Here is a 21,792-nt window from a genome sequence, read left to right as displayed (position 1 = left end):
TTATTTACGCACTGGTGGGGATCGTCTAATCCATATGGTTAAAATGACTGAATTCTTTATTCTAGTGTATATTTTTGAGTGAAAACAACCCACTTTTGGGTAATTTTGTAGCTACGTCCGGGTACTTTTAGGTAATTGTGCAAGAATGAACAAACGATCGCCGGCACCACTGCTGTCAAAATAGTTGTAAGCGCAGAAGCTGTGGTTGTCTCGCTCTCCCTTTGACAGTGCGGAGGAGGCAAAATGAAAAAGGAACAACATCAACAGCGGAGACAGTTTCCTCGAGAGTGAAGAAAAGTCAAGATGGTGTTTGCAAAGTTCAGTTTTATTTTGCTGCTGGCGTCAAATATTGTTAACGGTAAGACTCGTTTCCGCGTTCGGCAAATACTTTACGGTCTGGAGAATCCTGTGGGACCATTTTCGGATCGCGAGTGTCGTTTTTCGGTAGTGAAAATTGGTTTTGAAAAATCCATTTGGCTCACTGCTCCGCAATCAATGGACGACGTCAAACGGGAGTGCAGCGCATTTTTTTCCACAGTTGTGGAGGAGCTTTTTTCGGTGCATGAGAAAGAGTGTAAAGTGCAAGCTGGTTTTTATGTTTTCTGGTACGCCGGGGCGAATAAGGAAGCGGAGTGAAATAAAGAACCCGGAGGAATAAGTGCAAAGGAAAGCTGTGAATGATCATCTTCCACTCCGATCTAATGACCGACGATTTTGTTGCTCGATATTTTGTGTTTGCGTGACGACGCACAGTGGGAAAATATTGTATGATGAGGGGACAAATTTCAACGATGTGGAAATGCTCTGGACATTATCCGAAGTGGTTTCATTTGAAAACTATCTGGAATCGTCTAGTATTTGAATCGCATTCATAGAGAAAATAGTATAGTAGTCTTATTTCATACCAACTAGCTTTTTGTGCATTACTAGAAACTTATTTACCTTTCCAAACTTCAATTCGGATAAAATGTTTGGATCGATAAGGAGTTGTTGTTCAAATAGATTTTAACTCAACTTGTGTGTAAAAACTTATAATATTGAGTTTTATCATCTTAACGATACTTAAAAAAATAGTGGGTATAAAATCCTGAGATTTCCTAATTTTTAAGGAGGAACTGTAGTCGGTAAATTGTCCTTAAACTCAGTCAGTTTTATTGATTTAACCTTTTAAATATTTTCTTCACTGAATTCCCACTTGTAGCTAATTGGTAATTGGTGCTTTATTAAATACGATAGGGATCACATGAAACTGATAGCAAATACTTCCATTATTCAATTAAGTTTCGTTATCCTTGCTTCGCCACTTCTCTCAATCTCTAATCTAATTAATGAAAAATCAAAACTCGAATTAGTGAAAAATCAAAACAATTAATGACCCGTGTGAGTTCGAAATTTCAAATGAATGTGACAAAGTTTCTACCATTCTCAACCACTGTACAGAAGCTCTCGATCACTCATTATGCCTGTTCCTTCGTGCACCGATCAAGCCGCGCGCCAGACATGACTCCTCGATGTCGCGACTGAATGGAATCTTTAGCTTCTTGCTGCGCATAGAGAGTTTGTTGGCAGTGAAGCGCTGGCGACGTCGCTTTCGGTGTTTGAGTGTGCCAGCACAAGCCAGTTTATGTTTTCTTCTGAAAGATCGATAGAACCGACTAGCTCCGTCGTACATCTACAAGATCAAGATACTGTTCGGTGCTTTATTGAGTTTGACTGTGTGCCGTGTCACTTCTACGTCGTGCGCGGTGGTTGACAATAAACGTGATCGTCATTAATGCGTTTCGTGAAAAAAAAAAAGTGATCAAGATGATTGTTTACGGTGATCGCGGATTTCAAGCGGAGCAAAGTCACCAGGAGGACATTTAGCAGAAACAGATCACGAATGTTTTACTGTTCAATTAAACAGCCTGCAAATCAATAAAAGAAGAAAATGATGCAATCATCAACATCCGTTCTGTTGTTATCCCTTCAAACAGGAGATCTACATGGCAAGCTGCTGGAGGAAAACGAGGAAACGATGGACCTGGAGACGTATCATCCGAATCGTGATCTTCCAATACAGAACTCGATAGTGTCTCATCAGAGGTAAGTTCGCATGTGCAATGCAGGCCTTTGTTTACATTCATTAGGGTTCGCGACGCGACTGATAAGCAGCGCCGCCACAATGATGTTGATAACGTGATTGCTGTAGACGGACTCGTCGTTTCCGACGTCGGTGCGCCTAAATTGGTTAAAGTCGAGCCAGACGGTTTTTTTGTTCGCATCTACCGAATCAATGTTCTCCACTATCACTGTTAGACGATTTTTGTTGTTGTTCGGAGTTCAGTTTGAGCTTCAGACAGACGTGAATATTTTCCTTCCATTATCCACTAATTGCGGACAGCAGACGGTGTGCGCGCATCTGAAAGCGAAATGTTCTACCCGTCGAAGCAGCGCACTAGCGCGCGTACATCGCGCTTCTGCCATTCATGTACATTTATAATATTCATAATAATAGCATCATTTTCCTCCTTTCGCTCACAACCATCTTCTTTCACGCTCGCGCCCCAAATTCCTACACACCGTTTGATCTTAAATTACTGCTCCGCAATCGCTGACGTTTGTGGATTCGGAAATCAGGCGCCACTCCAAATCCAAAAGACGGATAAAACGAAGGTAAATCTGCCAGACCTTTTTCTTTAAAAAGCACATTGCCTTTTGTAATCAGTTTTCGTTTTAAAATTTGATTTGGATTCTTTGAATCTAACGTTTGATTTTTTTCTTGCCTTATGAACATTCTGAAAAGAATCAATATTTATTTAGATATTATAGGCCTCTGTTTCTTATCATTAAATAAGTTTTGAATTTCGAATCTCATTTTTTATTTTATTTTAATTTATTTTACTACATCAAAAGACAATGAAACCTACCGTCAACACTTTTCATCTTCAAAATTTGAAGAAAGTAATTATCCTCTTCCTTATGCTAATGAGGACATGCAGAATGCCTAGTGCGCTCAAAACTTCAAGTTTATTCAGCAATCGTATAGAAATGATGTAATATTAAATTAAATTAGTTAGGGATTGTACATTGATTAGTGTGGGATTTGAGTAAAATGTTTCCAGCGTGTGTTTATAGATGCACAATAGAATACACACATAGCGTGTCAATCGGCGAGCAGCAAGTCATGACTCTGCCTCTTCCAGTCGGATAACCGTGGCATTCGCACGAATCAACGGAGAGTCACTGAATTTCGTGCCGGCAATTTAGGGCCACACATTTTGGCGATCCTGCCAATCTATTTTTTGGATCCTGTCGCTGATTTCATGAGGTGAGATGAATTCATGTGGTTCAATTGTGAAGAATTATATATTTTAGTTTGAAAATCACAAGACGTTTCTCGAAGACCGTCGGAAAATGATTTGTGGCTTGCAAAATCACAAGGCGCGTTTTTTTGTTTTTTTTTTTTTGTATCTTTATTAAAGTGATTTTTCAACATATGAAGAGTTCATCACTGAAACAAGGCGCGTCTTGAAGACTGCCAGAAAATGATTTGTGGTTTAGAAAATTATAAGGCGTTTCTGAAAAGTGATCACCGAAAAAATGTTTTGCAGTTTGGGGCCGTACACTATTTTTTTTAAAATTTATTTTATTCAATTTAATGGGTCATGACATGACACATGTGTTTAGCAGAGATTTGTCTTACTTACAGCTGCACTTTAATCAATTTCCAATGGAGAATTTGAGTGTTTCTGAGACAGTCTATCTGATAGGGGGAAGTGTTGGCTTGAGAAATGGATAGCGAGTAATTTGACTATGCGTCCAATTTGGGAATCTTGAGCTCGCTCAGTAGCCGCTAGGTTGCGAAGGCCGACAGAGGTCCTTCGTAGCTTAGTTGGTTAAAGCACCAGTCTAGCGTACTGTAGGGTCATGGGTTCGAGACCCATCCAAGGGAAAGTGGTTACCTCCAATGCATTTTCCAAATCTATATCTTCCACATAATGTACATATTCACATTATGAGTTTTCACAACATTGTAAAAAAAACAGCTTTTGGTCCATCGTCAGTCCCAGATATCTGACCTCGCTCTCCCATGGAATTTCAATTCCGTTGACTTTAACTCGTGATGGGGCCCTTCTTCGTGTGAAAAAGATTGCCTAAGTTTTCGATGCGTTCGTTTTAATGCGCCACTTCTGTTGGAACTCTTATTTTGTGCATGTTGCAGGTTACAGATGATAATTTGAGGATCTTCGCCGGAAGCAAGAAAAGCCGTGTCGTCCGCAAAAAAAGCATATACAACTCCGTCGACCTTAAGCGTATCACTCGTTAAAATGTTGAAGAGCGAGAGGCTCAGAACCGACCCCTGTGGAACGCCATATGGGATGCCGTGAGATTCTGACCCACAGCCATTGATTGACACTTGGAATGATCTTGCTGCCAAAAATGACTGAATAAGCTTCACTAAATAAAGCGGACAGTTAGTCCTATGTAGCTTGAAAACAATTGCCTCTTGCCAGACCGAGTCATAGGCTTTTTCGACATCCAGTCGGTTCAAGATGATTCTTTCCAAAACTTTACTAAGGCAACTTAGCAAACTGATGGGACGATAGCTTGTAGGGAGAGTAATATCTTTGTTTGGCTTTGGGATGACTACTACGTTCGCATGTTTCCACATACCAGGAAAATACATCAACCTGATGGAATCGTTATAGACCTTTGTCAAGTACACCAGCCCTTTTCGAGGTATTCGCTTAAGCATGATGTTCCTTATCCCATCCAGACCAGGTGCCTTTTTGTTCTTAAGCCGATGGATAATACACTTTATCTCACTGGGTTTAGTGAGAGTAGATGCTTCATTGTTTAACTCGTTGAGTCTCGCAAGCTCCTCTATCGTTTGGTTCACTTCTTTCGTTGTCCTTAGATCACTCGGGAGCGTGTTGTTATGCGCTGAAGCAAAATTTTCAGCCAGCGTTTGAGCTTTTTCTTTATCAGAAACTGTGACTTGATCTCCAATCCGCAAAGGAGGTTGGTATTTGATGCTACTGCGTAGGTTTTTACTAATTCTCCAGAACTTCATGCTACCGTGAGACAAGTCACGAATAGTTTTTTCCGAAATTCTCTTATTTGTGAGCAGCACATTGTTCTCGTACTTGTTGGGTGAGGACGTCAACGACTCTTTTGAGGAAAGGATCTTTAGAACGGCAGAATTGCCTCCGACGAACATTCTTGAGTCGGATCAGCAGCTTTGTTTGGTTAGGAAGTTCCCGTTTTTTTGGAAAGGCAGTTGCATTCGGTACTGACTCAAGAGCTGAGCAGAATTGATACGTTTGCATGCGTTTTGACAGTTTTACCATGGGAAAACTGTCAAAACGCACGCAAACGTATCCATTTTGCTCCGCTCTTCAGCTTCAGCTGCCAACAGTGCTGCTACGAAAACGTCGATTTTGTCTGTGGTGTCCAAATTGTTTAGCAGAACCGAAGAAAGATCAAGTCTTCATTTTACAATGTTTGTAAAGTGGTGCCAGTCAGCACGATGATAATTTTTATATTGGTGAACTTGAAGCTGGACTGGTCTTCCTGTATCAATGGCGAATACCACTAGAAAGGTCTCTGGTCTGATGAGAGCTCCTCAACCGTTCGTGGTACAGACATGTTAATCTGGTTGTTTGATAGGTCCAGGTCTAGAATGGAGCGACTTATTCCGTTAGGAGTAACTCGAGTGTAACTACCTGGATGATATATGAGGAAGTTCGAGTTTTCATATTCTTGAAAGAGTATTTCGCCAGCTTTATTTTTCCTCGAGCAATTTCAATGATGATGTCTAGAATTGAAATCTCTTACTACGAAGAACGGTTCCGTAAATCTAGTATGCTTACGGATACAGTAATATCCCGATTTTATCACCCCCATGGTGAATTTTGGGGTGATAAAAGAGGGTATGTGACAAAATTGGAAAAAAATATTTTCATTTTTTTTTATTCATTCCACAAATATGAATCATTTTATGCCTTGGAAAGGCCAAATGTGTGAACGGTACCTGTTATTTCTTGTCCAAATTGCTTACAGAATATTTCCCAGGTACTCAGAAGTCGTTCGTAATAAACTACAGGCGGTGAAAGTTATTTAAAGAAAATCAATGTTATTTTTGGTATTATTTACGAAAATAAAAAGAATGACAATTTTTTTTGGGGTTACAAAATCAGGTCGAAAACGTGACAAAATCGGGACGTGATAAAATCGGGTCGAAAACGTGATAAAATCGGGGGTAGACAAAATCGGGGAGTGACAAAATCGGGTCAACACTGTATCACGTTTGAATCTGATGAGGATTGTAGGGTTCGAAGACCAATTCTTATTGTTATACTAATGGCCTCTACCGCCAAGGTCACGGGGGTTGACGGTACTGAAGATAATATTCATCTGTGCATCATATCACATTTGGAGCACTTCAGTGCGCCTCTAACGATTCACAGTGGATCGGCTGCTTTGCAGACTGAGCCCCTGATCGTATGTCCCGGCATACTTATCAGGTATAGCTCTTTACATGGAGGATCCGCTAGGGCTCATTAGCACTCTCCAAGGGGTCGGGAAATTAATCAATTTCTCGTCAACTGGAAGTAGCGAAGCCAACGCGTGGCCATAGGTAGGATAGGATAGGTTGTAATATAGATTGAAATTAAGAAGTCTACTTTGTATTTTAGAGACATTCAATTTTCAGAAAATTTTCAATTAGGAGTGGAGAACTATTTAGACTTATCAAGATTTACATCAGGTTGGAAAATTCAAAATAGTAATGTCATAGCAAACCAGAAATCAGCCAAGAAAAACGTAGGATTAAAAAATAGATTGATCACAAAATGAAATAATAATATTGAACATTTTAGATTCAGTAATTAAACAGAATTTTATTTTTAATTTTTTTCAGAAATGGTTTAGAGCAGCCAAGGTAGAAGTTTACTGTACTATTGGATAGAAAATATTAAATTGAAAATCTGAGATAGAAGAGAGACAGAAGAAGGTTGAGGTTGGTTGAGGTTGAAAATCTGAGATAGAAGAGAGACAGAAGAAGGTGAGGTTGGAGGTCAGGTTGAGATTATAAAAGAGAAAAAGAGATTGATAAAAGGAGAAATCAGATATTGATAGATAGAAGAAGGACATAGGATTTGTAAGGCAATACTCAACAATTCTTTTGTAGTTTTATACATACTGTATCTAACAATGACTAAAACACTAATAAGACAAAGTTATAAAAGACCTTTATGTTGAAACATAACAGACAGACAACCGACAACAACACAATGACAATAACAGATCTAAAGACAAGAAGTGTTTTACATTAATTATACAACTCACAATAATAGAAATGACTATCCAACGAGTACATATTTTTAATGATGTTATTCATATAAATCAATGCTTCATAATCGTAAAATTCATTCATTTAGCAAGGAAATAGACGCAATGAAGCATTACCATACCATTGATAACTGAATCTTGGACCAGACTTTAAAGACTTGAATTTTGAAGAGCGGAATTGAACATGACCATTTGACTACTGAAATTTATGATATCAGACAGTACTGTAAAGGATATGACGCCATAATCTTGATCAACCGCCAAAATAATGGAAGCTCTCAGATTAATATGTCGATTTATTGCAATAGTACTTAAATTAATTTATTGTATATTTACGATACCATTTAAATTATTCCATGTTGAAACAAAGTCCACTAGTATGATCCCATCACATTACATCAAAGTGTTATGGCTCGGCTGCAGTGGTGGGCGCGGTGACGCGTTTTGACAGAGAATACAGAATTACTGTCAAGATGCGCCGTTGCGTTAATCGCTGTAGAACGGCCTTTACTTGGAGATGGCATGAGTACCACCCGTTGTCAACATAGACTACTATTCGGTATTGAATGTCGGCTCCAAGAAAACATGTTAATTATTCGGAAAACATTCATGCGCGTGATGAGCTTTCATTATTATTGTTATTTGTTTTTAAACTGACAGACTGCGGGAAGGGAAATGTATCGGTATGATCACAATACGAACCCAGACCGCAGTGACCTAGTGAGCAACATAGCTTGAGTCGTCTGCTAGTATTGTGTATCAAATGGAGAGCCCAGTCGAGATACCAGTCTATTAAGACTACAACTGGTCAACTCTCGCTTAACAATTGATTAGGGCCTACAATGAAAAGTAAACAAATTCAATTTTAACACCCTTCGATAGCATCCTCTAATAGCTACTAATAGTATAAAAATGTTCCGCATCTTTAATTAAATTACTTAGAAAAAACTAATTTTTAATTGGGCCTACAACGTGTTATTTTCAAAATATGTGTAGGTCCACCCTAAAAAACGGCCAAGCCACTCGTTTTTTTTCTGTCTGGGATAAGCCTTCTCCAACTTCGGGCCGATAACGGGATTTTTTTCCGAACCGTCATCGGCCCGACCTCGGAGAGAGAAAATTTCCCCTCCCGAAAAGCCTTATCCCGTGTTTACTTTCGAAAAATGCCGTAAACAAAGGGTCTATGAATGACAAGCAAATGCAGAATGACTTATCAAGAAGGCCTATTCCGGAGAAAAAAATGAAAATAGACTTAAAATTTTATTTTAACGATTTCGACACATTTTTGCATGTTTTCGATACAATTAAGGTTATGGATGGATAGATAGTGTTGATTATGTGCTTTTAGGAGTTTTTGCTGCCTAAAATATCATAAACCTAGGAAATAGGAATAGAAATTGTGATGCTCTTTTTTCGAACGGCATTTTCTCAATGTTTACGTTTTGGCTGTAGGCCCTTTTCAAATGTTACGCGAGAACTCTCAAAAAAAAAAAAAAAAAAAAAAAAACTAATGGCCTCAACGCGTTGGTGTCTAATCCATTGCCAAGAGTGAATACAATTCCTTTGCAAATTAAAATAGCAACACCACCAACCCCCGCGATTCACAGCATCAGTAAAGCCATCCAAGCGCACCAAGGAAATATTATTATGGTATATGGAAATACTTGGGTTAAGCCAAGTTTCGGTTACAACTGCTATATAAATGTTGTGTTTATCCATAAATTCGAAAAATCCAGCTTCTTTGTTTCGAATGGAACGACTGTTCCAATTCATTAATTTGATGATGTTTAGATTATCCATTGAATACGTACTTGAACATCAGCTCCGACAGAGCGAGAAATTGCGATGCCTTCGTTTTACATGATGCTGAACGAGTGAAAAGATTGTTTGCTAAACACAAGAACTCCGAAAGCGAAAACAGATTCAAGTTTTCTGTTCTCTCGTTATCAGCAACATTCATTCATTCATTCATTCATTTATTTAGTCTACATCTATACAGATAACACTAAATCAACAATTTGACGCCACAATACACGGTTCGAGGCCGCATCTCTCCATCCTCGAATACGCCCCACGCTCGCCAAGTCGTTCTGCACCTGGTCTGCCCATCTCGCTCGCTGCGCTCCACGTCGTCTCGTACCTGCCGGATCGGAAGCGAACACCATCTTTGCAGGGTTGCTGTCCGGCATTCTTGCAACATGCCCTGCCCATCGTACCCTTCCGGCTTTAGCTACCTTCTGGATACTGGGTTCGCCGTAGAGTTGGGCGAGCTCATGGTTCATTCTTCGTCGCCACACACCGTCTTCTTGTACACCGCCAAAGATGGTCCTAAGCACCCGTCTCTCGAATACTCCGAGTGCTTGCAAGTCCTCCTCGAGCATTGTCCATGTTTCATGTCCGTAGAGGACTACCGGTCTTATTAACGTCTTGTACATGACACATTTGGTGCGGTGGCGAATCTTTTTCGACCGCAGTTTCTTCTGGAGCCCGTAGTAGGCCCGACTTCCACAGATGATGCGCCTTCGTATTTCACGACTAACGTTGTTGTCAGCCGTTAGCAAGGATCCGAGGTAGACGAATTCCTCGACCACCTCGAAGGTATCCCCGTCTATCGTAACACTGCTTCCCAGGCGGGCCCTGTCGCGCTCGGTTCCGCCCACAAACATGTACTTTGTCTTTGAGGCATTCTCCACCAGTCCAACTTTTGTTGCTTCACGTTTCAGGCGGGTGTACAGTTCTGCCACCTTTGCAAATGTTCGGCCGACAATGTCCATGTCATCCGCGAAGCAAATAAATTGACTGGATCTGTTGAAAATCGTACCCCGGCTGTTACACCCGGCTCTCCGCATGACACCTTCTAGCGCAATGTTGAACAACAGGCACGAAAGTCCATCACCTTGTCTTAGTCCCCGGCGCGATTCGAACGAACTGGAGTGTTCGCCCCAAATCTTCACACAGTTTTGCACACCATCCACCGTTGCTTTGATCAATCTGTTGAGCTTCCCCGGAAAGCTGTTCTCGTCCATAATTTTCCATAGCTCTACGCGGTCTATACTGTCGTATGCCGCCTTGAAATCAACGAACAGATGGTGCGTTGGGACCTGGTATTCACGGCATTTTTGAAGGATTTGCCGTACAGTAAAGATCTGGTCCGTTGTCGAGCGGCCGTCAACGAAGCCGGCTTGATAACTTCCCACGAACTCGTTCACTAATGGTGACAGACGACGGAAGATGATCTGGGATATCACTTTGTAGGCGGCATTAAGGATGGTGATCGCTCGAAAGTTCTCACACTCCAGTTTGTCGCCTTTCTTGTAGATGGGGCATATAACCCCTTCCTTCCACTCCTCCGGTAGCTGTTCGTTTTCCCAGATTCTGACTATCAGTTTGTGCAGGCAAGTGGCCAGCTTTTCCGGGCCCATCTTGATGAGCTCAGCTCCGATACCATCCTTACCAGCTGCTTTATTGGTCTTTAGCTGTTGAATGGCATCCTTAACTTCCCTCAAGGTGGGGCTGGTTGGCTTCCATCGTCCGCTGAACTGACGTAGTCATCTCCTCCGCTGCCTTGACTTTCACTGCCTGTACTCTCAGCGCCATTCAGATGTTCCTCGTAGTGCTGTTTCCACCTTTCGATCACCACACGTTCGTCCGTCAAGATGCTCCCATCCTTATCCCGGCACATTTCGGCTCGCGGCACGAAGCCTTTGCGGGATGCGTTGAGCTTCTGATAGAACTTGCGTGTATCTTGAGAACGGCACAGCTGTTCCATCTCCTCGCACTCCGCTTCTTCCAGGCGGCGTTTCTTCTCCTGAAAAAGGCGGGTCTGCTGTCTCCGCTTCCGTCTATAACGTTCCACGTTCTGCCGGGTACCTTGCTGCAGCGCGACCGCCCGCGCTGCGTCCTTCTCCTCCAGAATCTGTCTGCACTCTTCGTCGAACCAATCGTTCCGTCGACTTCGACCCATATACCCGACGTTGTTCTCTGCTGCGTCGTTAATGGCTGGTTTGACTGTATTCCAGCAGTGCTCAAGAGGGGCCCCATCGAGCTCACCCTCTTCCGGCAACGCTGCCTCGAGATGCTGCGCGTATGCAGTGGCGACATCAGGTTGCTTCAGTCGCTCTAGGTCGTACCGCGGCGGTCGTCGGTACCGAACATTGTTGATGACGGATAGTTTTGGGCGCAGTTTAACCATCACCAGATAGTGGTCAGAGTCGATGTTAGCGCCACGATATGTCCTGACGTCGATAATGTCGGAGAAGTGCCGTCCATCAATCAGAACGTGGTCGATTTGTGATTCTGTCTGCAGTGGCGATCTCCAGGTGTACCGATACGGGAGGCTGTGTTGGAAGTAGGTGCTGCGAATGGCCATATTCTTGGAAGCGGCGAAATCAATTAGTCGTAGGCCGTTTTCGTTCGTCAGCCGGTGAGCGCTGAACTTTCCAATAGTCGGTCTAAACTCCTCCTCTTGGCCAACCTGAGCGTTCAAATCTCCTATGATGATTTTGACGTCGTGGCTTGGGCACCTGTCGTACTCACGTTCCAGCTGCGCGTAGAATGCGTCCTTATCATCATCAGTGCTTCCGGAGTGTGGGCTATGGACGTTGATTATGCTGAAGTTGAAGAACCGGCCTTTGATCCTCAACCTGCACATTCTTTCATTGATCGGCCACCACCCGATCACGCGCCTTTGCATATCGCCCATCACTATGAAAGCTGTTCCCAGCTCATGTGTGTTGCCGCAGCTCTGGTAGATGGTATGATTACCTCTAAACGTTCGCACCATTGATCCCTTCCAACAAACCTCCTGCAGCGCTACGATGCCGAATCCACGGTCCTTGAGCACATCGGCGAGTATGCGTGTGCTCCCGATGAAGTTGAGAGATTTGCAGTTCCACGAACCGAGTTTCCAATCGCTAGTCCCTTTTCGTCGCAGTGGTCTTCTCCGATGGTTCCGGTCCGTACTCTCTTGTTGATTGTTCGTTGCTTATGATTTTTAAAGGCTGGCTTGCAGGGCCTGACACCAAACCCCCTAAATTTCCGGAGGACCATTCCTCCTTATTTCCGGTGGACCATGGTGCACAGTTTCACTTAGAGTCCCTCGCTGGCACTCGGACGATGATCAGCCGCCCCTAACATGGAGAACAGACGCTGTTGTGAGCCGATCCTGGCATGGAGAACAGACGCTCAATAAGATTTGCACCTCCGGAGAGGAGCAAACCCCCCTTCCCTGTCAGCATACGACCATAGTTCCCACCGGGGGTGGTTACCCGATCTTCCCTAAGGTTGCTCGTATCCCGGCCAGCACCGCGGGGAGGTAGGGATAGGAGTTGCTGGGTAAGAGGCTAAGGACCGCGAGATGGGGTCTATTTTATTCCTTCAGGTACGCGAAGTACCAATGGTACGCTTTACCCAGCATTTGCCGTGCCAATCAGCAACATGTCCCATTGATTCAACAACAGCAGAAACTCCACCAACAGCAGCAGCAGCAGTAGAGACATTACCAACAGTAGCAGCAACAGTGGCTCCCCTCGCAGCATCAGAAAATGTCCTATTATGGGCGATTTCCTTTCTTCACTCATTTTGGTGTAGTTCTGCCTAGCAGGGCAGCTCTTGAAGTGTGCTATGTGGTTTTGGCAGCAATTTGCACATCGGATTTTTGTTCTGGTGAATGAATCATCGCCTTCCTCGCGTGGTGGCCACAAGCAATCTCTTGTAAGGTGTAGCTTCCAGGTTACAGTTCCTCATTCCATGCCCAAACTGCTGGCAACGTTTTGTTTTTGTTTGCAAAACACAATCAAAATTTCACCGCCGTATGGTAGACCGAACTAGCCGATTTGACATTTGGCGAAAAAACTGGCGTAAACAAATTCATGTTATTTTCTTCTCGATCAGAGCGTTCTAGAGTTGCTATGTCTGTAGGATGGGGCCCTCCTTAGCCGTGCGGTAAGACGCGCGGCTACAAAGCAAGACCATGCTGAGGGTGGCTGGGTTCGATTCCCAGTGCCGGTCTAGGCAATTTTCGGATTGGAAATTATCTCGACTTCCCTTGGCATAAAAGTATCATCGTGTTAGCCTCATGATATACGAATGCAAAAATGGTAACGTGGCTTGGAAACCTCGCAGTTAATAACTGTGGAGGTGCTTAATGAACACTAAGCTGCGAGGCGGCTCTGCCCCAGTGTGGGGATGTAATGCCAATAAGAAGAAGGAGATGTCTGTAGGAAAATCATCGTGCAGGGCTATGCGGCTATGTGCAGGGCTATGCGGGCTATGCTAATGCGGACTATGGTTGTTGTTGCTTCATCCGCAGAATGTCTATGTAGCGATAAACAACAACCACACCGTTCCTTAGCCCTTAGCCGTCTCCAGTTTGAGAGGTACGTGCACTGTTTCTACTTGTGGCAGAATTTTCGTCCAATGTTGCACTTCTTGTATAGGTCCCCAGAAATCTCTTCATCCCACTGAACGTTCACGCGCCAGACATCTTGGAGCAGGATTTTTAAGAAAATGGGGAAATAAGCCACAAGTCCCAAAGGATCAAAGATCGTCATTAAGACTCGGAGCATTTCTCGCTTCGTCGGTGGTCATTGTCCAGTCAGGAGGGATGGATCGTAGCGCGTCAATCCGACTTTAAACATGAATTCATCTTTTTCCGTCTGCCACCACATTCCGAATACTTTCTCAATGGTTACCTACGGCGAGAGGTCTAGGTCCTTCTCTACAATGGAATCTTCTTTTGGAGCAGTAGGCACTCGCTTGGAGTTGCTTATCCAGCCACGAATATCGAAGCCACCTTGTGCATGTACAGTGATCGTTCGCTAATTGGGGCACGACCTTACCCCAACTAGCGAATGCCGTTCGCTAATTGGGGCGCTTTGACAAGCGTCAATGTTGTTTACTTTTTGCATTGAACAAAGGAAAATTTTACGCGCCAGAAAATATCGATCCCGCCAAACACGGAAACAAAACGTCAACGCGTTTTTGACACCACATTCTGACGTTTAGCTGCTTTTTAATTGGGTTTCGCCCCAATTAGCGAACCCCCAACTAAAAAGCGCCCCAACTAGAAAAACCCCAATTAGCGAACGTTCACTGTACGTATTTGACTTCTTCTGCTAACCGAACTGCTTCGTTTCCTTCATCAACACTCACTAGCATATCGTCAACATAGTGCCGTTTTTTTATGGCTTCCATGACGGTTGGATGAGTCACTTCGAAACACCTTGCATTTTCGTCCGCCCAGAAGAATCTTTGACATTGCTGATCGTCTTCTCTCATTGCCACCTGATGAAACATTTCGCGGACGTTTCCTGTTAGCCCCACACGTCTCTGACGAAACTACAGCAGGATTACAAACAACGAGCAAAGCGGGTCTGGTCCTTTTAGAGAAATATCAAATGTTTTGGCAGCTGTATCCCAAACCAGCCTGAGCTTGCCTGGTTTGTTGGGATTTACTATCGGATAAACAGCATTTTAGAGCCATTCCAAGCAGGACATACTTCATGCCGATCAGAATGCGTGGTCGAGCATCCCTGTATGAATCAATTGGCAACCCGCGATGGTGTGGATAGATGCCCCCTAGTTCGACGGAATACAGAGTTTTAAGTAGGAGTAATAGTTCGTCTACTGTTCGTACAGCCGTGAGTGGAAATATCATTTCCTGATGGTGGACACCAGCGATTCCTAGATTGACAATACGAAAAGTCTTCTCATTGCGTTGGGTTCCTCCGGTCCATCGGAGGCAGAGAGAGCGGTTGTTCGATCCCTCTAAGGTCCAGTTCGTTTGCCAGTTCTTGGTCAATAAGCGTTAGCTCCGATTAGGGCGGTCTAACCGGTAGTACCGAAACCGGTATTACTGGTCAGTTTTGAGTACCGAAAATACCGGTATTAGAGACGGAAAATACCGGTATTTTTGGTATTTCAAATTGTGCTGCCAATATGAAAAATCTTGTGTAGTTTTCACCTACATTTACATAGGGTAGAGAACCATTTGGGCAGCACCCCCTAATCCCGTCCACAACGTTCATGACTCGGGAGAATTAAAACCGAATTACTTGTTTTTTTTAGTGCATGGTTATTTTCTGTCGATATCTAGTGATGTTCAAAAATCATGACATTCGGTTGGAACGCAGTGGAGTTATTAACGTTGCGGACGGGAAGAGGAGGTGCTGCCCAAATGATCCCGCTTCCTAGATTAGCTAAAGACTCATCGTGCAACAAATACAACAATTGCGTTGCGTTTATCAACGACATTCACACTACAGCAAAAATCGATCACATCGTCATTAATCATACATGTTGCTTGATTCTCTTAGACATCTGTCTTATTGCCAACCACTTTTTTCTTCAATGGACATTGTTTACATCGTCGAGAATTCTCCAGCAACATATGAAATTGTGAAAAAGATACGTGTCGTTGTAATTTTCTTCAGGAGATCACCTATGATAAATAATTTCCTGTAAAAATATGTCCGTCCTGTATTCGGTAAAGAATATGTATTGGTGGCTGATACCAAGACACGATTGAATAGAATGTTACCCATGCTCAAACGGTTCTTTGTCTTGAAGGGATCCGTTCAATAAACTCTGATCGGTTTGAAGCTTCAATCGAAATTCAACTTCAGTGATGATGATTTTTTGGCAATAAGTGGAATAACTCAGCCCTCAAACCAGTTCAAGCTGCTGTCAAAGTACTCTGCCGTGAGTTCTGCACTCTCTATGAAATCGACGAGGCACTCTATTTTATGTTGGAGCAATTATCAAATCAAGCAGCACAGCAAAACACTTGCGACACAAGGATTCTTGCAAGCAATCCGTAAAGAATTCTTCTACAATGAATCGGAAGGGATTAAGGGCAAGTACTTGCAACTGATTTTGGACGCTCTTGACACCATTCGTCCAACTTCTGTTGATACAGAGAGGGTTTTCCAACCAAATCAGAGGCGGATTGGGAGATGCATCACTCAGTATGTTATGTCCACGTAAGTTTCACTTTGCCCACCTCAACAAGCAATGATTTTTAAAATTTGAAATTTGTCGACGAATATTGTTTACCTACCACCCAAAAGTTCAAATCATTTTTTAAATGTTTCTGAAATTTTCAAAAATACCGGTATTGACTGCACCAAATACCGAATACTGGTATTTGTCAAAAATGTCCAAAACCGATCCTTCATCGAAGAATGCGTAGGTTTGCAGCTTCCTAGTTTTTCCTTGTAGCACCACCGAAAGGTAGCGGAATAGAACGGTGCTAGATTTTGTACGGTGAACATTGCAGTCATGTATCTGCCTACTTGTTCCTGGTTAATGGGCCCGTGACTCCTGATTCTGCAAGGAAGCGGTCGTAGTTGGCGATGCCAAGTTCCGTTCGTTGTGAAGTAGTTCGTGATGCTTCAATGTACGTCCCTCTTTTCCACATAGTTTTGCTTTACATACTCCGTTGTGGCTTCTTCGGCAAAAGGCAAATTGTTTAACCACGGCCCATCGCGAATCTCGTGAGAATTCAAGAAAACGCTTGCATTTCTCGACCATTCTAACTACATCCGCCTCTACATTAGATACGACTCGTTGCTTGTTTGGCCTTTCCATGTGCCTGGCTTTGTTCCAACAGACGTCTCTAAATGGGCGTTTAGGAATGCATTCCCCCTTTTGGATCCACGTGAGTCATTACGACTAAATTTCGCTTCTTGAGGCAGTTCAGCTAGTGTGCTGGCAGCCTCGGCTAACGAATAGGCTAACGAATGCATTCCAAATTTGCATTCGGAATAGTTAGTCTGTAACGCGCCCAGTCCTATTTTATCAGCCATTTTTGCAACCGAATAATATTTTCGTCGTTACTAAATCCGCACATCGTAGTGGTATTGTTGAACGTTGAGAAGAAAACTGATCAATCTTCTGGATGGCCGGCGAAAATTGGCAACTCTTTAGTTATTGCCAGACGAGCTGCGGGTTGTTGATTATTTGGCGGATAGAACTGTCCGAATTGTACATACCTAATAAAAATAGATAGAGAAGCAATAGTCTCCCCTAAACATGTTTTCTCAAGAAGCGTCTACAAATAAGTTTGTATCCCAACAGACGATCGTATTACAACAAAATCCTTGTTATTTGCTCAATTTGGTTACCATTGTACGATCATGCGAAGTATCAAAAGTGGTGTTATTATGTGATTTTTTATCCCTGTTATTTTTTCAGAAACATACTTTATTGGTTACGTCATTTAGATTCTACTGTTTTTGTTTAATAATTTGTTTCATCACCTTATCCGCACATTACACGCGCTATACTAATACGCTAAAACTCTCCCCACCATATAGATACAAATGCTATAGCTGTGAACCTCCCGACTGTGCCGACACGACGGCCCACGCCCACCTCTGCCAGAACGCGATCCAGTGCTGGAAGTCGCGGATTCGCGATCAGTTCGGCCACGAAAGCGTATCCCGCGGATGTACCACCACCCACGAGCAGCTTCCACTCTACTGCAATCCCAATTTGAAGAACAGCAGTGGGCCGAAGAAGCGACACGCCTCCGGGACGTACAATATCGAGTGTTGCACCGGAGACTACTGCAACAATGGGTCGTTTCCGGCGCTGCCACCGGTGGAGTATGGAAGTACGGCTCTTGAAAACTAACTCTGACCAGTGCAGCCACTATTGTAACTATTTCTGTATCTCAATTTTAGATGAAGTGATGAAGGTGGAGTCCTCCATCAATGCGCTGAATTTGACGGGGGCCATCGTAATACCGGTAATTCTGGTGATTATGATTCTTGCTTTCATATTGCGCATATATCGCCGCTCACAACACAAGCGTCTGACTGCCACCAAGAGTAAGCACGATCAGGAGACCTATTACGCCAGTGATGAGATTCTTCGAGCCACCAGTGCCGGTGACAGCACACTTCGAGTGAGATTGTCCTTCAGGTGGTATGCAATTCGAGCCATTATATGTTTTTTTTTTCTTATTTACAGGAATATCTTCAACATTCGGTCACCTCCGGATCGGGCAGTGGTCTACCACTGTTGATTCAGCGAACGCTGGCCAGGCAAGTGTCGCTTTGCGAATGTATCGGCCGTGGTCGATACGGAGAGGTGTGGCGCGGTATCTGGCACGGTGAAAGTGTCGCTGTGAAAATATTTTTTTCGCGAGACGAAGACTCGTGGAAACGCGAGACAGAGATCTATAGGTGGGTTGATTACAATAATTGTCATACACTAATTTTCGTTATACCTTGTACTCGTGATTATGTTGCAGTACGGTGCTGCTGCGGCACGAGAACATTCTCGGCTACATTGGATCGGACATGACCTCGCGAAATTCGTGCACCCAACTGTGGCTCATCACGCACTATTATCCGCTGGGGTCGTTGTTCGATCACCTTAACCGGACTGCCTTGAGCCATCACCAGATGGCGACGATTTGCCTTTCGATTGCCAACGGCTTGGTGCACCTGCATACCGAGATCTTCGGTACGGAAGTGAGTATCATCCGAGTAGCAGTCATTACCCAAGAATATGAACATATTTTAAATACGATTTTTTTTTTGCTTGAAGGGTAAACCGGCGATCGCTCACCGTGACCTGAAAACCAAGAACATCCTGGTACGCATCAACGGTTCTTGTGTGATAGCCGACTTTGGACTGGCCGTGACACACAGGCAAACGACGAACAAGATCGACATGGGCAACACGGCACGGGTCGGAACGAAGCGATATATGGCACCGGAGGTGTTGGATGAAAGGTATGTGGAAAAGGGTGGTGTAGTGTAAGTAGAACTGAATCATAACAGCTTTGTGCCTTTAGTAAAGTCATTAAAGTTTGTAAAAGTGTGGGAATTTGTTGCATTCTCTTTATTTTCTCTCATTCTGACTGAGAAATCGAAATAGATATGGAGTTTAAATTTTAATTGCTTCAGAAAGCGACGAAAGCTTTTTTTTATGGAAAAACACTTGGAGAATGGTGCGTTCCGGGACATGGCCAACAGCCAAATAACAATACGTCACTTTCTTTCCAGCATAAACATGGAATGTTTCGAGGCGCTGCGCAAGGCCGACATCTACGCAATCGGTTTAATGTTCTGGGAGATATGCCGGCGCACGCTGTCGAATGGTATCGCCGAGGACTACAAAGTTCCCTTCTACGATTGCGTCACGTCCGATCCGAGTTTCGAGGAGATGCGAAAAGTCGTCTGCGGGGATAATTACCGTCCATCGATACCAAATCGATGGGTTTCCGATCCGGTATGCCTCAAAAAAACCCCCCACTGATCATGAACGTCATCAACCGAAACCTTTTGAACATTTCAGCTCCTATCCGGCATGTCGAAACTGATGCGCGAATGTTGGCATGCAAATTCGAATGTGCGTTTGCCGGCGCTGCGGATAAAGAAGACCCTGCTGAAGCTTGCCATTTCGGACGAAACGGTGAAGCTCAACTACGATGGCGAGATCTGTGTTTGATGGCTGCTACCGCATGGGTACTACACGTTAAGACGAGATCGTGGCTCTTCATCCATAGTAAGAAGGTATCAAATCAGACAACAACAATATCATGTTTCGAGGGTTAGAAGCGGGTGGTGTGCTAAAATATTGTGTGTGGGTTTTGAGGTGAAAGTGGGTTTGCGTGGTAGTTGTGTATGTGAATGCGTACATATTTCAATCGTGTACATATTTTTGTGTATAATCTAAAGACTATAATAGATTAGAACTGTTAATTTTATAAACCATTTCTAAATTGTCATGTCGTTTGCGTTCATCGTGAACATATGAAATAATTTTTAATTTACGTTACAATATTATGTTTTCTTATTTTATGATTTGTTTTGATCCTTGTGAAAACACCATCAAAAACAAAAAGGTCATAACATGTTCAGTATTATTAACTGAATATATATTATAGAATACAACAATGCAAAAATCTTTAATCAGAATAAATGCAGAGCAAAACTAACAACCTTCTAAGTATAGACAAAGATAGAACTATTTACACTCTGACGTGATGAATCGAGAAAACGACCTGCGAAAGTCTTCGTTCGGACCATTCAATTTTTCGGCTTGTGTTAATCATGGACAAATCGACATCCAAATTAAGTGCCATTCGGTCGACTTTTCGTCTACATCAAAATGCAAAAATAAGTTTGCATAGATTGATTTCATACGTATATATTTTCTAGCGACTAGATTATATTTAATCTTTATAAATAAGAAAAAGCTCACTGATACGCTAACTTTATGTACATAATAGGGCGTATTTTTAATTTGGATTTCATATTATTTCATTGTGCGTTATTTTATGGCCGAGAAAATGTTACGAAAGTTCTGCGAAAAGGATGAAGGTCTAAATAAGTTCATGAGTCCCACGAGCGACTTTGAGATAGTTAATAACAGCAGGTATATATCCCATATACTATATTTTGTCTATCTATTTTTTCTGGTTTATCCTACGAACAAAATTTCAAAATTTTGACAACTATGAATATGTAGTCTCAAAGTAATCGAATTATAAAATCGATTTTAATTAGTTCAACCAAAATTAATTGCTTTTTTCCCGGGTATTGATCACCCATGGACAATAACTACAATTTAAAAAAAGTTGATCTGCATATGATATAAAATTTAATATGCATATGCACACTATGAGGAAGATTGGATGATTTAATCATCCAGTCTTTCTCATAGTGTGCATATGCATATTGAGTTTTCGATTTGAACCATAAGTATCGTACCGCGAGTAACAAACGAATTGTATTTGTCTATTTTACCCAATGCGTACATTTGCTAGTGGGACTAAAAATGAATTTATTTGCAGAGATGACGAATAGTTTGGGTTATTAAATTAATTTAGTTTTATCATTTTGAGCAATAAAAACCGATAGGAAGCTTAGATAGTTTTTAACAAAACGGGTGTAGTTATTTGATCCGAAAAAGCCTTAATTTTTTAGTATATTCGATATACGGAAATGAAGCTAGTAAGTATGACATCATTGGTTCTAAGCTGCTCAATCGATAGTGATTGTTTTCTATCTAAATAGGTACCTCATTATTATTCTTGGATGATATATGTAATGAAGCAATGAAGTTTGATACGAACATTATTTTAAGTTGATGATATGGAAATGCTAATATCATCTTCCAAACTTAGACGCACATGTTCATGATAGAATTAGAGGCGAAAGTATAGAATTGATAGTTCCGTTAGGATACGGCAGGCATGAAGAATGTTTTTATAGACTATACTTTCGCCTCTAATTCTATCATGAACATGTGCGTCTAAGTTTGGAAGATGATAATTAGCATTTCCATATCATCACAGACAAACAGACATAACACATTGAACATTCACTCATAAAATTCATCGTCGTTCCAATACTAACGACATCTGTTGATTACAATTAGTTGGGCAAATCACGAGCCAGATGGCGGTAGTGAGCAAACGTCAAATTAGAGCAAATCCGA

The 21,792-nt window shown here is 42.5% G+C and overlaps 1 protein-coding gene across 1 annotated transcript; it reads left to right on the top strand.

Annotated features, from left to right (window-relative positions):
* The first annotated feature begins 217 nt into the window (after positions 1-217).
* On the top strand, positions 218-21,237 carry LOC134218370 (activin receptor type-1). Its single transcript, XM_062697313.1, has 9 exons — positions 218-358; positions 1,977-2,085; positions 17,652-17,950; positions 18,021-18,244; positions 18,310-18,524; positions 18,593-18,815; positions 18,892-19,079; positions 19,353-19,578; positions 19,645-21,237. The coding sequence occupies exons 1-9, from the start codon at positions 304-306 to the stop codon at positions 19,795-19,797; spliced, it is 1,692 nt and encodes a 563-aa protein (XP_062553297.1). The 5' UTR covers positions 218-303; the 3' UTR covers positions 19,798-21,237.
* Positions 21,238-21,792: the final 555 nt, after the last annotated feature.

This window comes from Armigeres subalbatus, chromosome 2 (genome assembly GCF_024139115.2).
Source record: "Armigeres subalbatus isolate Guangzhou_Male chromosome 2, GZ_Asu_2, whole genome shotgun sequence".
Taxonomy (NCBI): domain Eukaryota; kingdom Metazoa; phylum Arthropoda; class Insecta; order Diptera; family Culicidae; genus Armigeres; species Armigeres subalbatus.
This window is presented reverse-complemented; position numbering and strand designations above follow the sequence as displayed.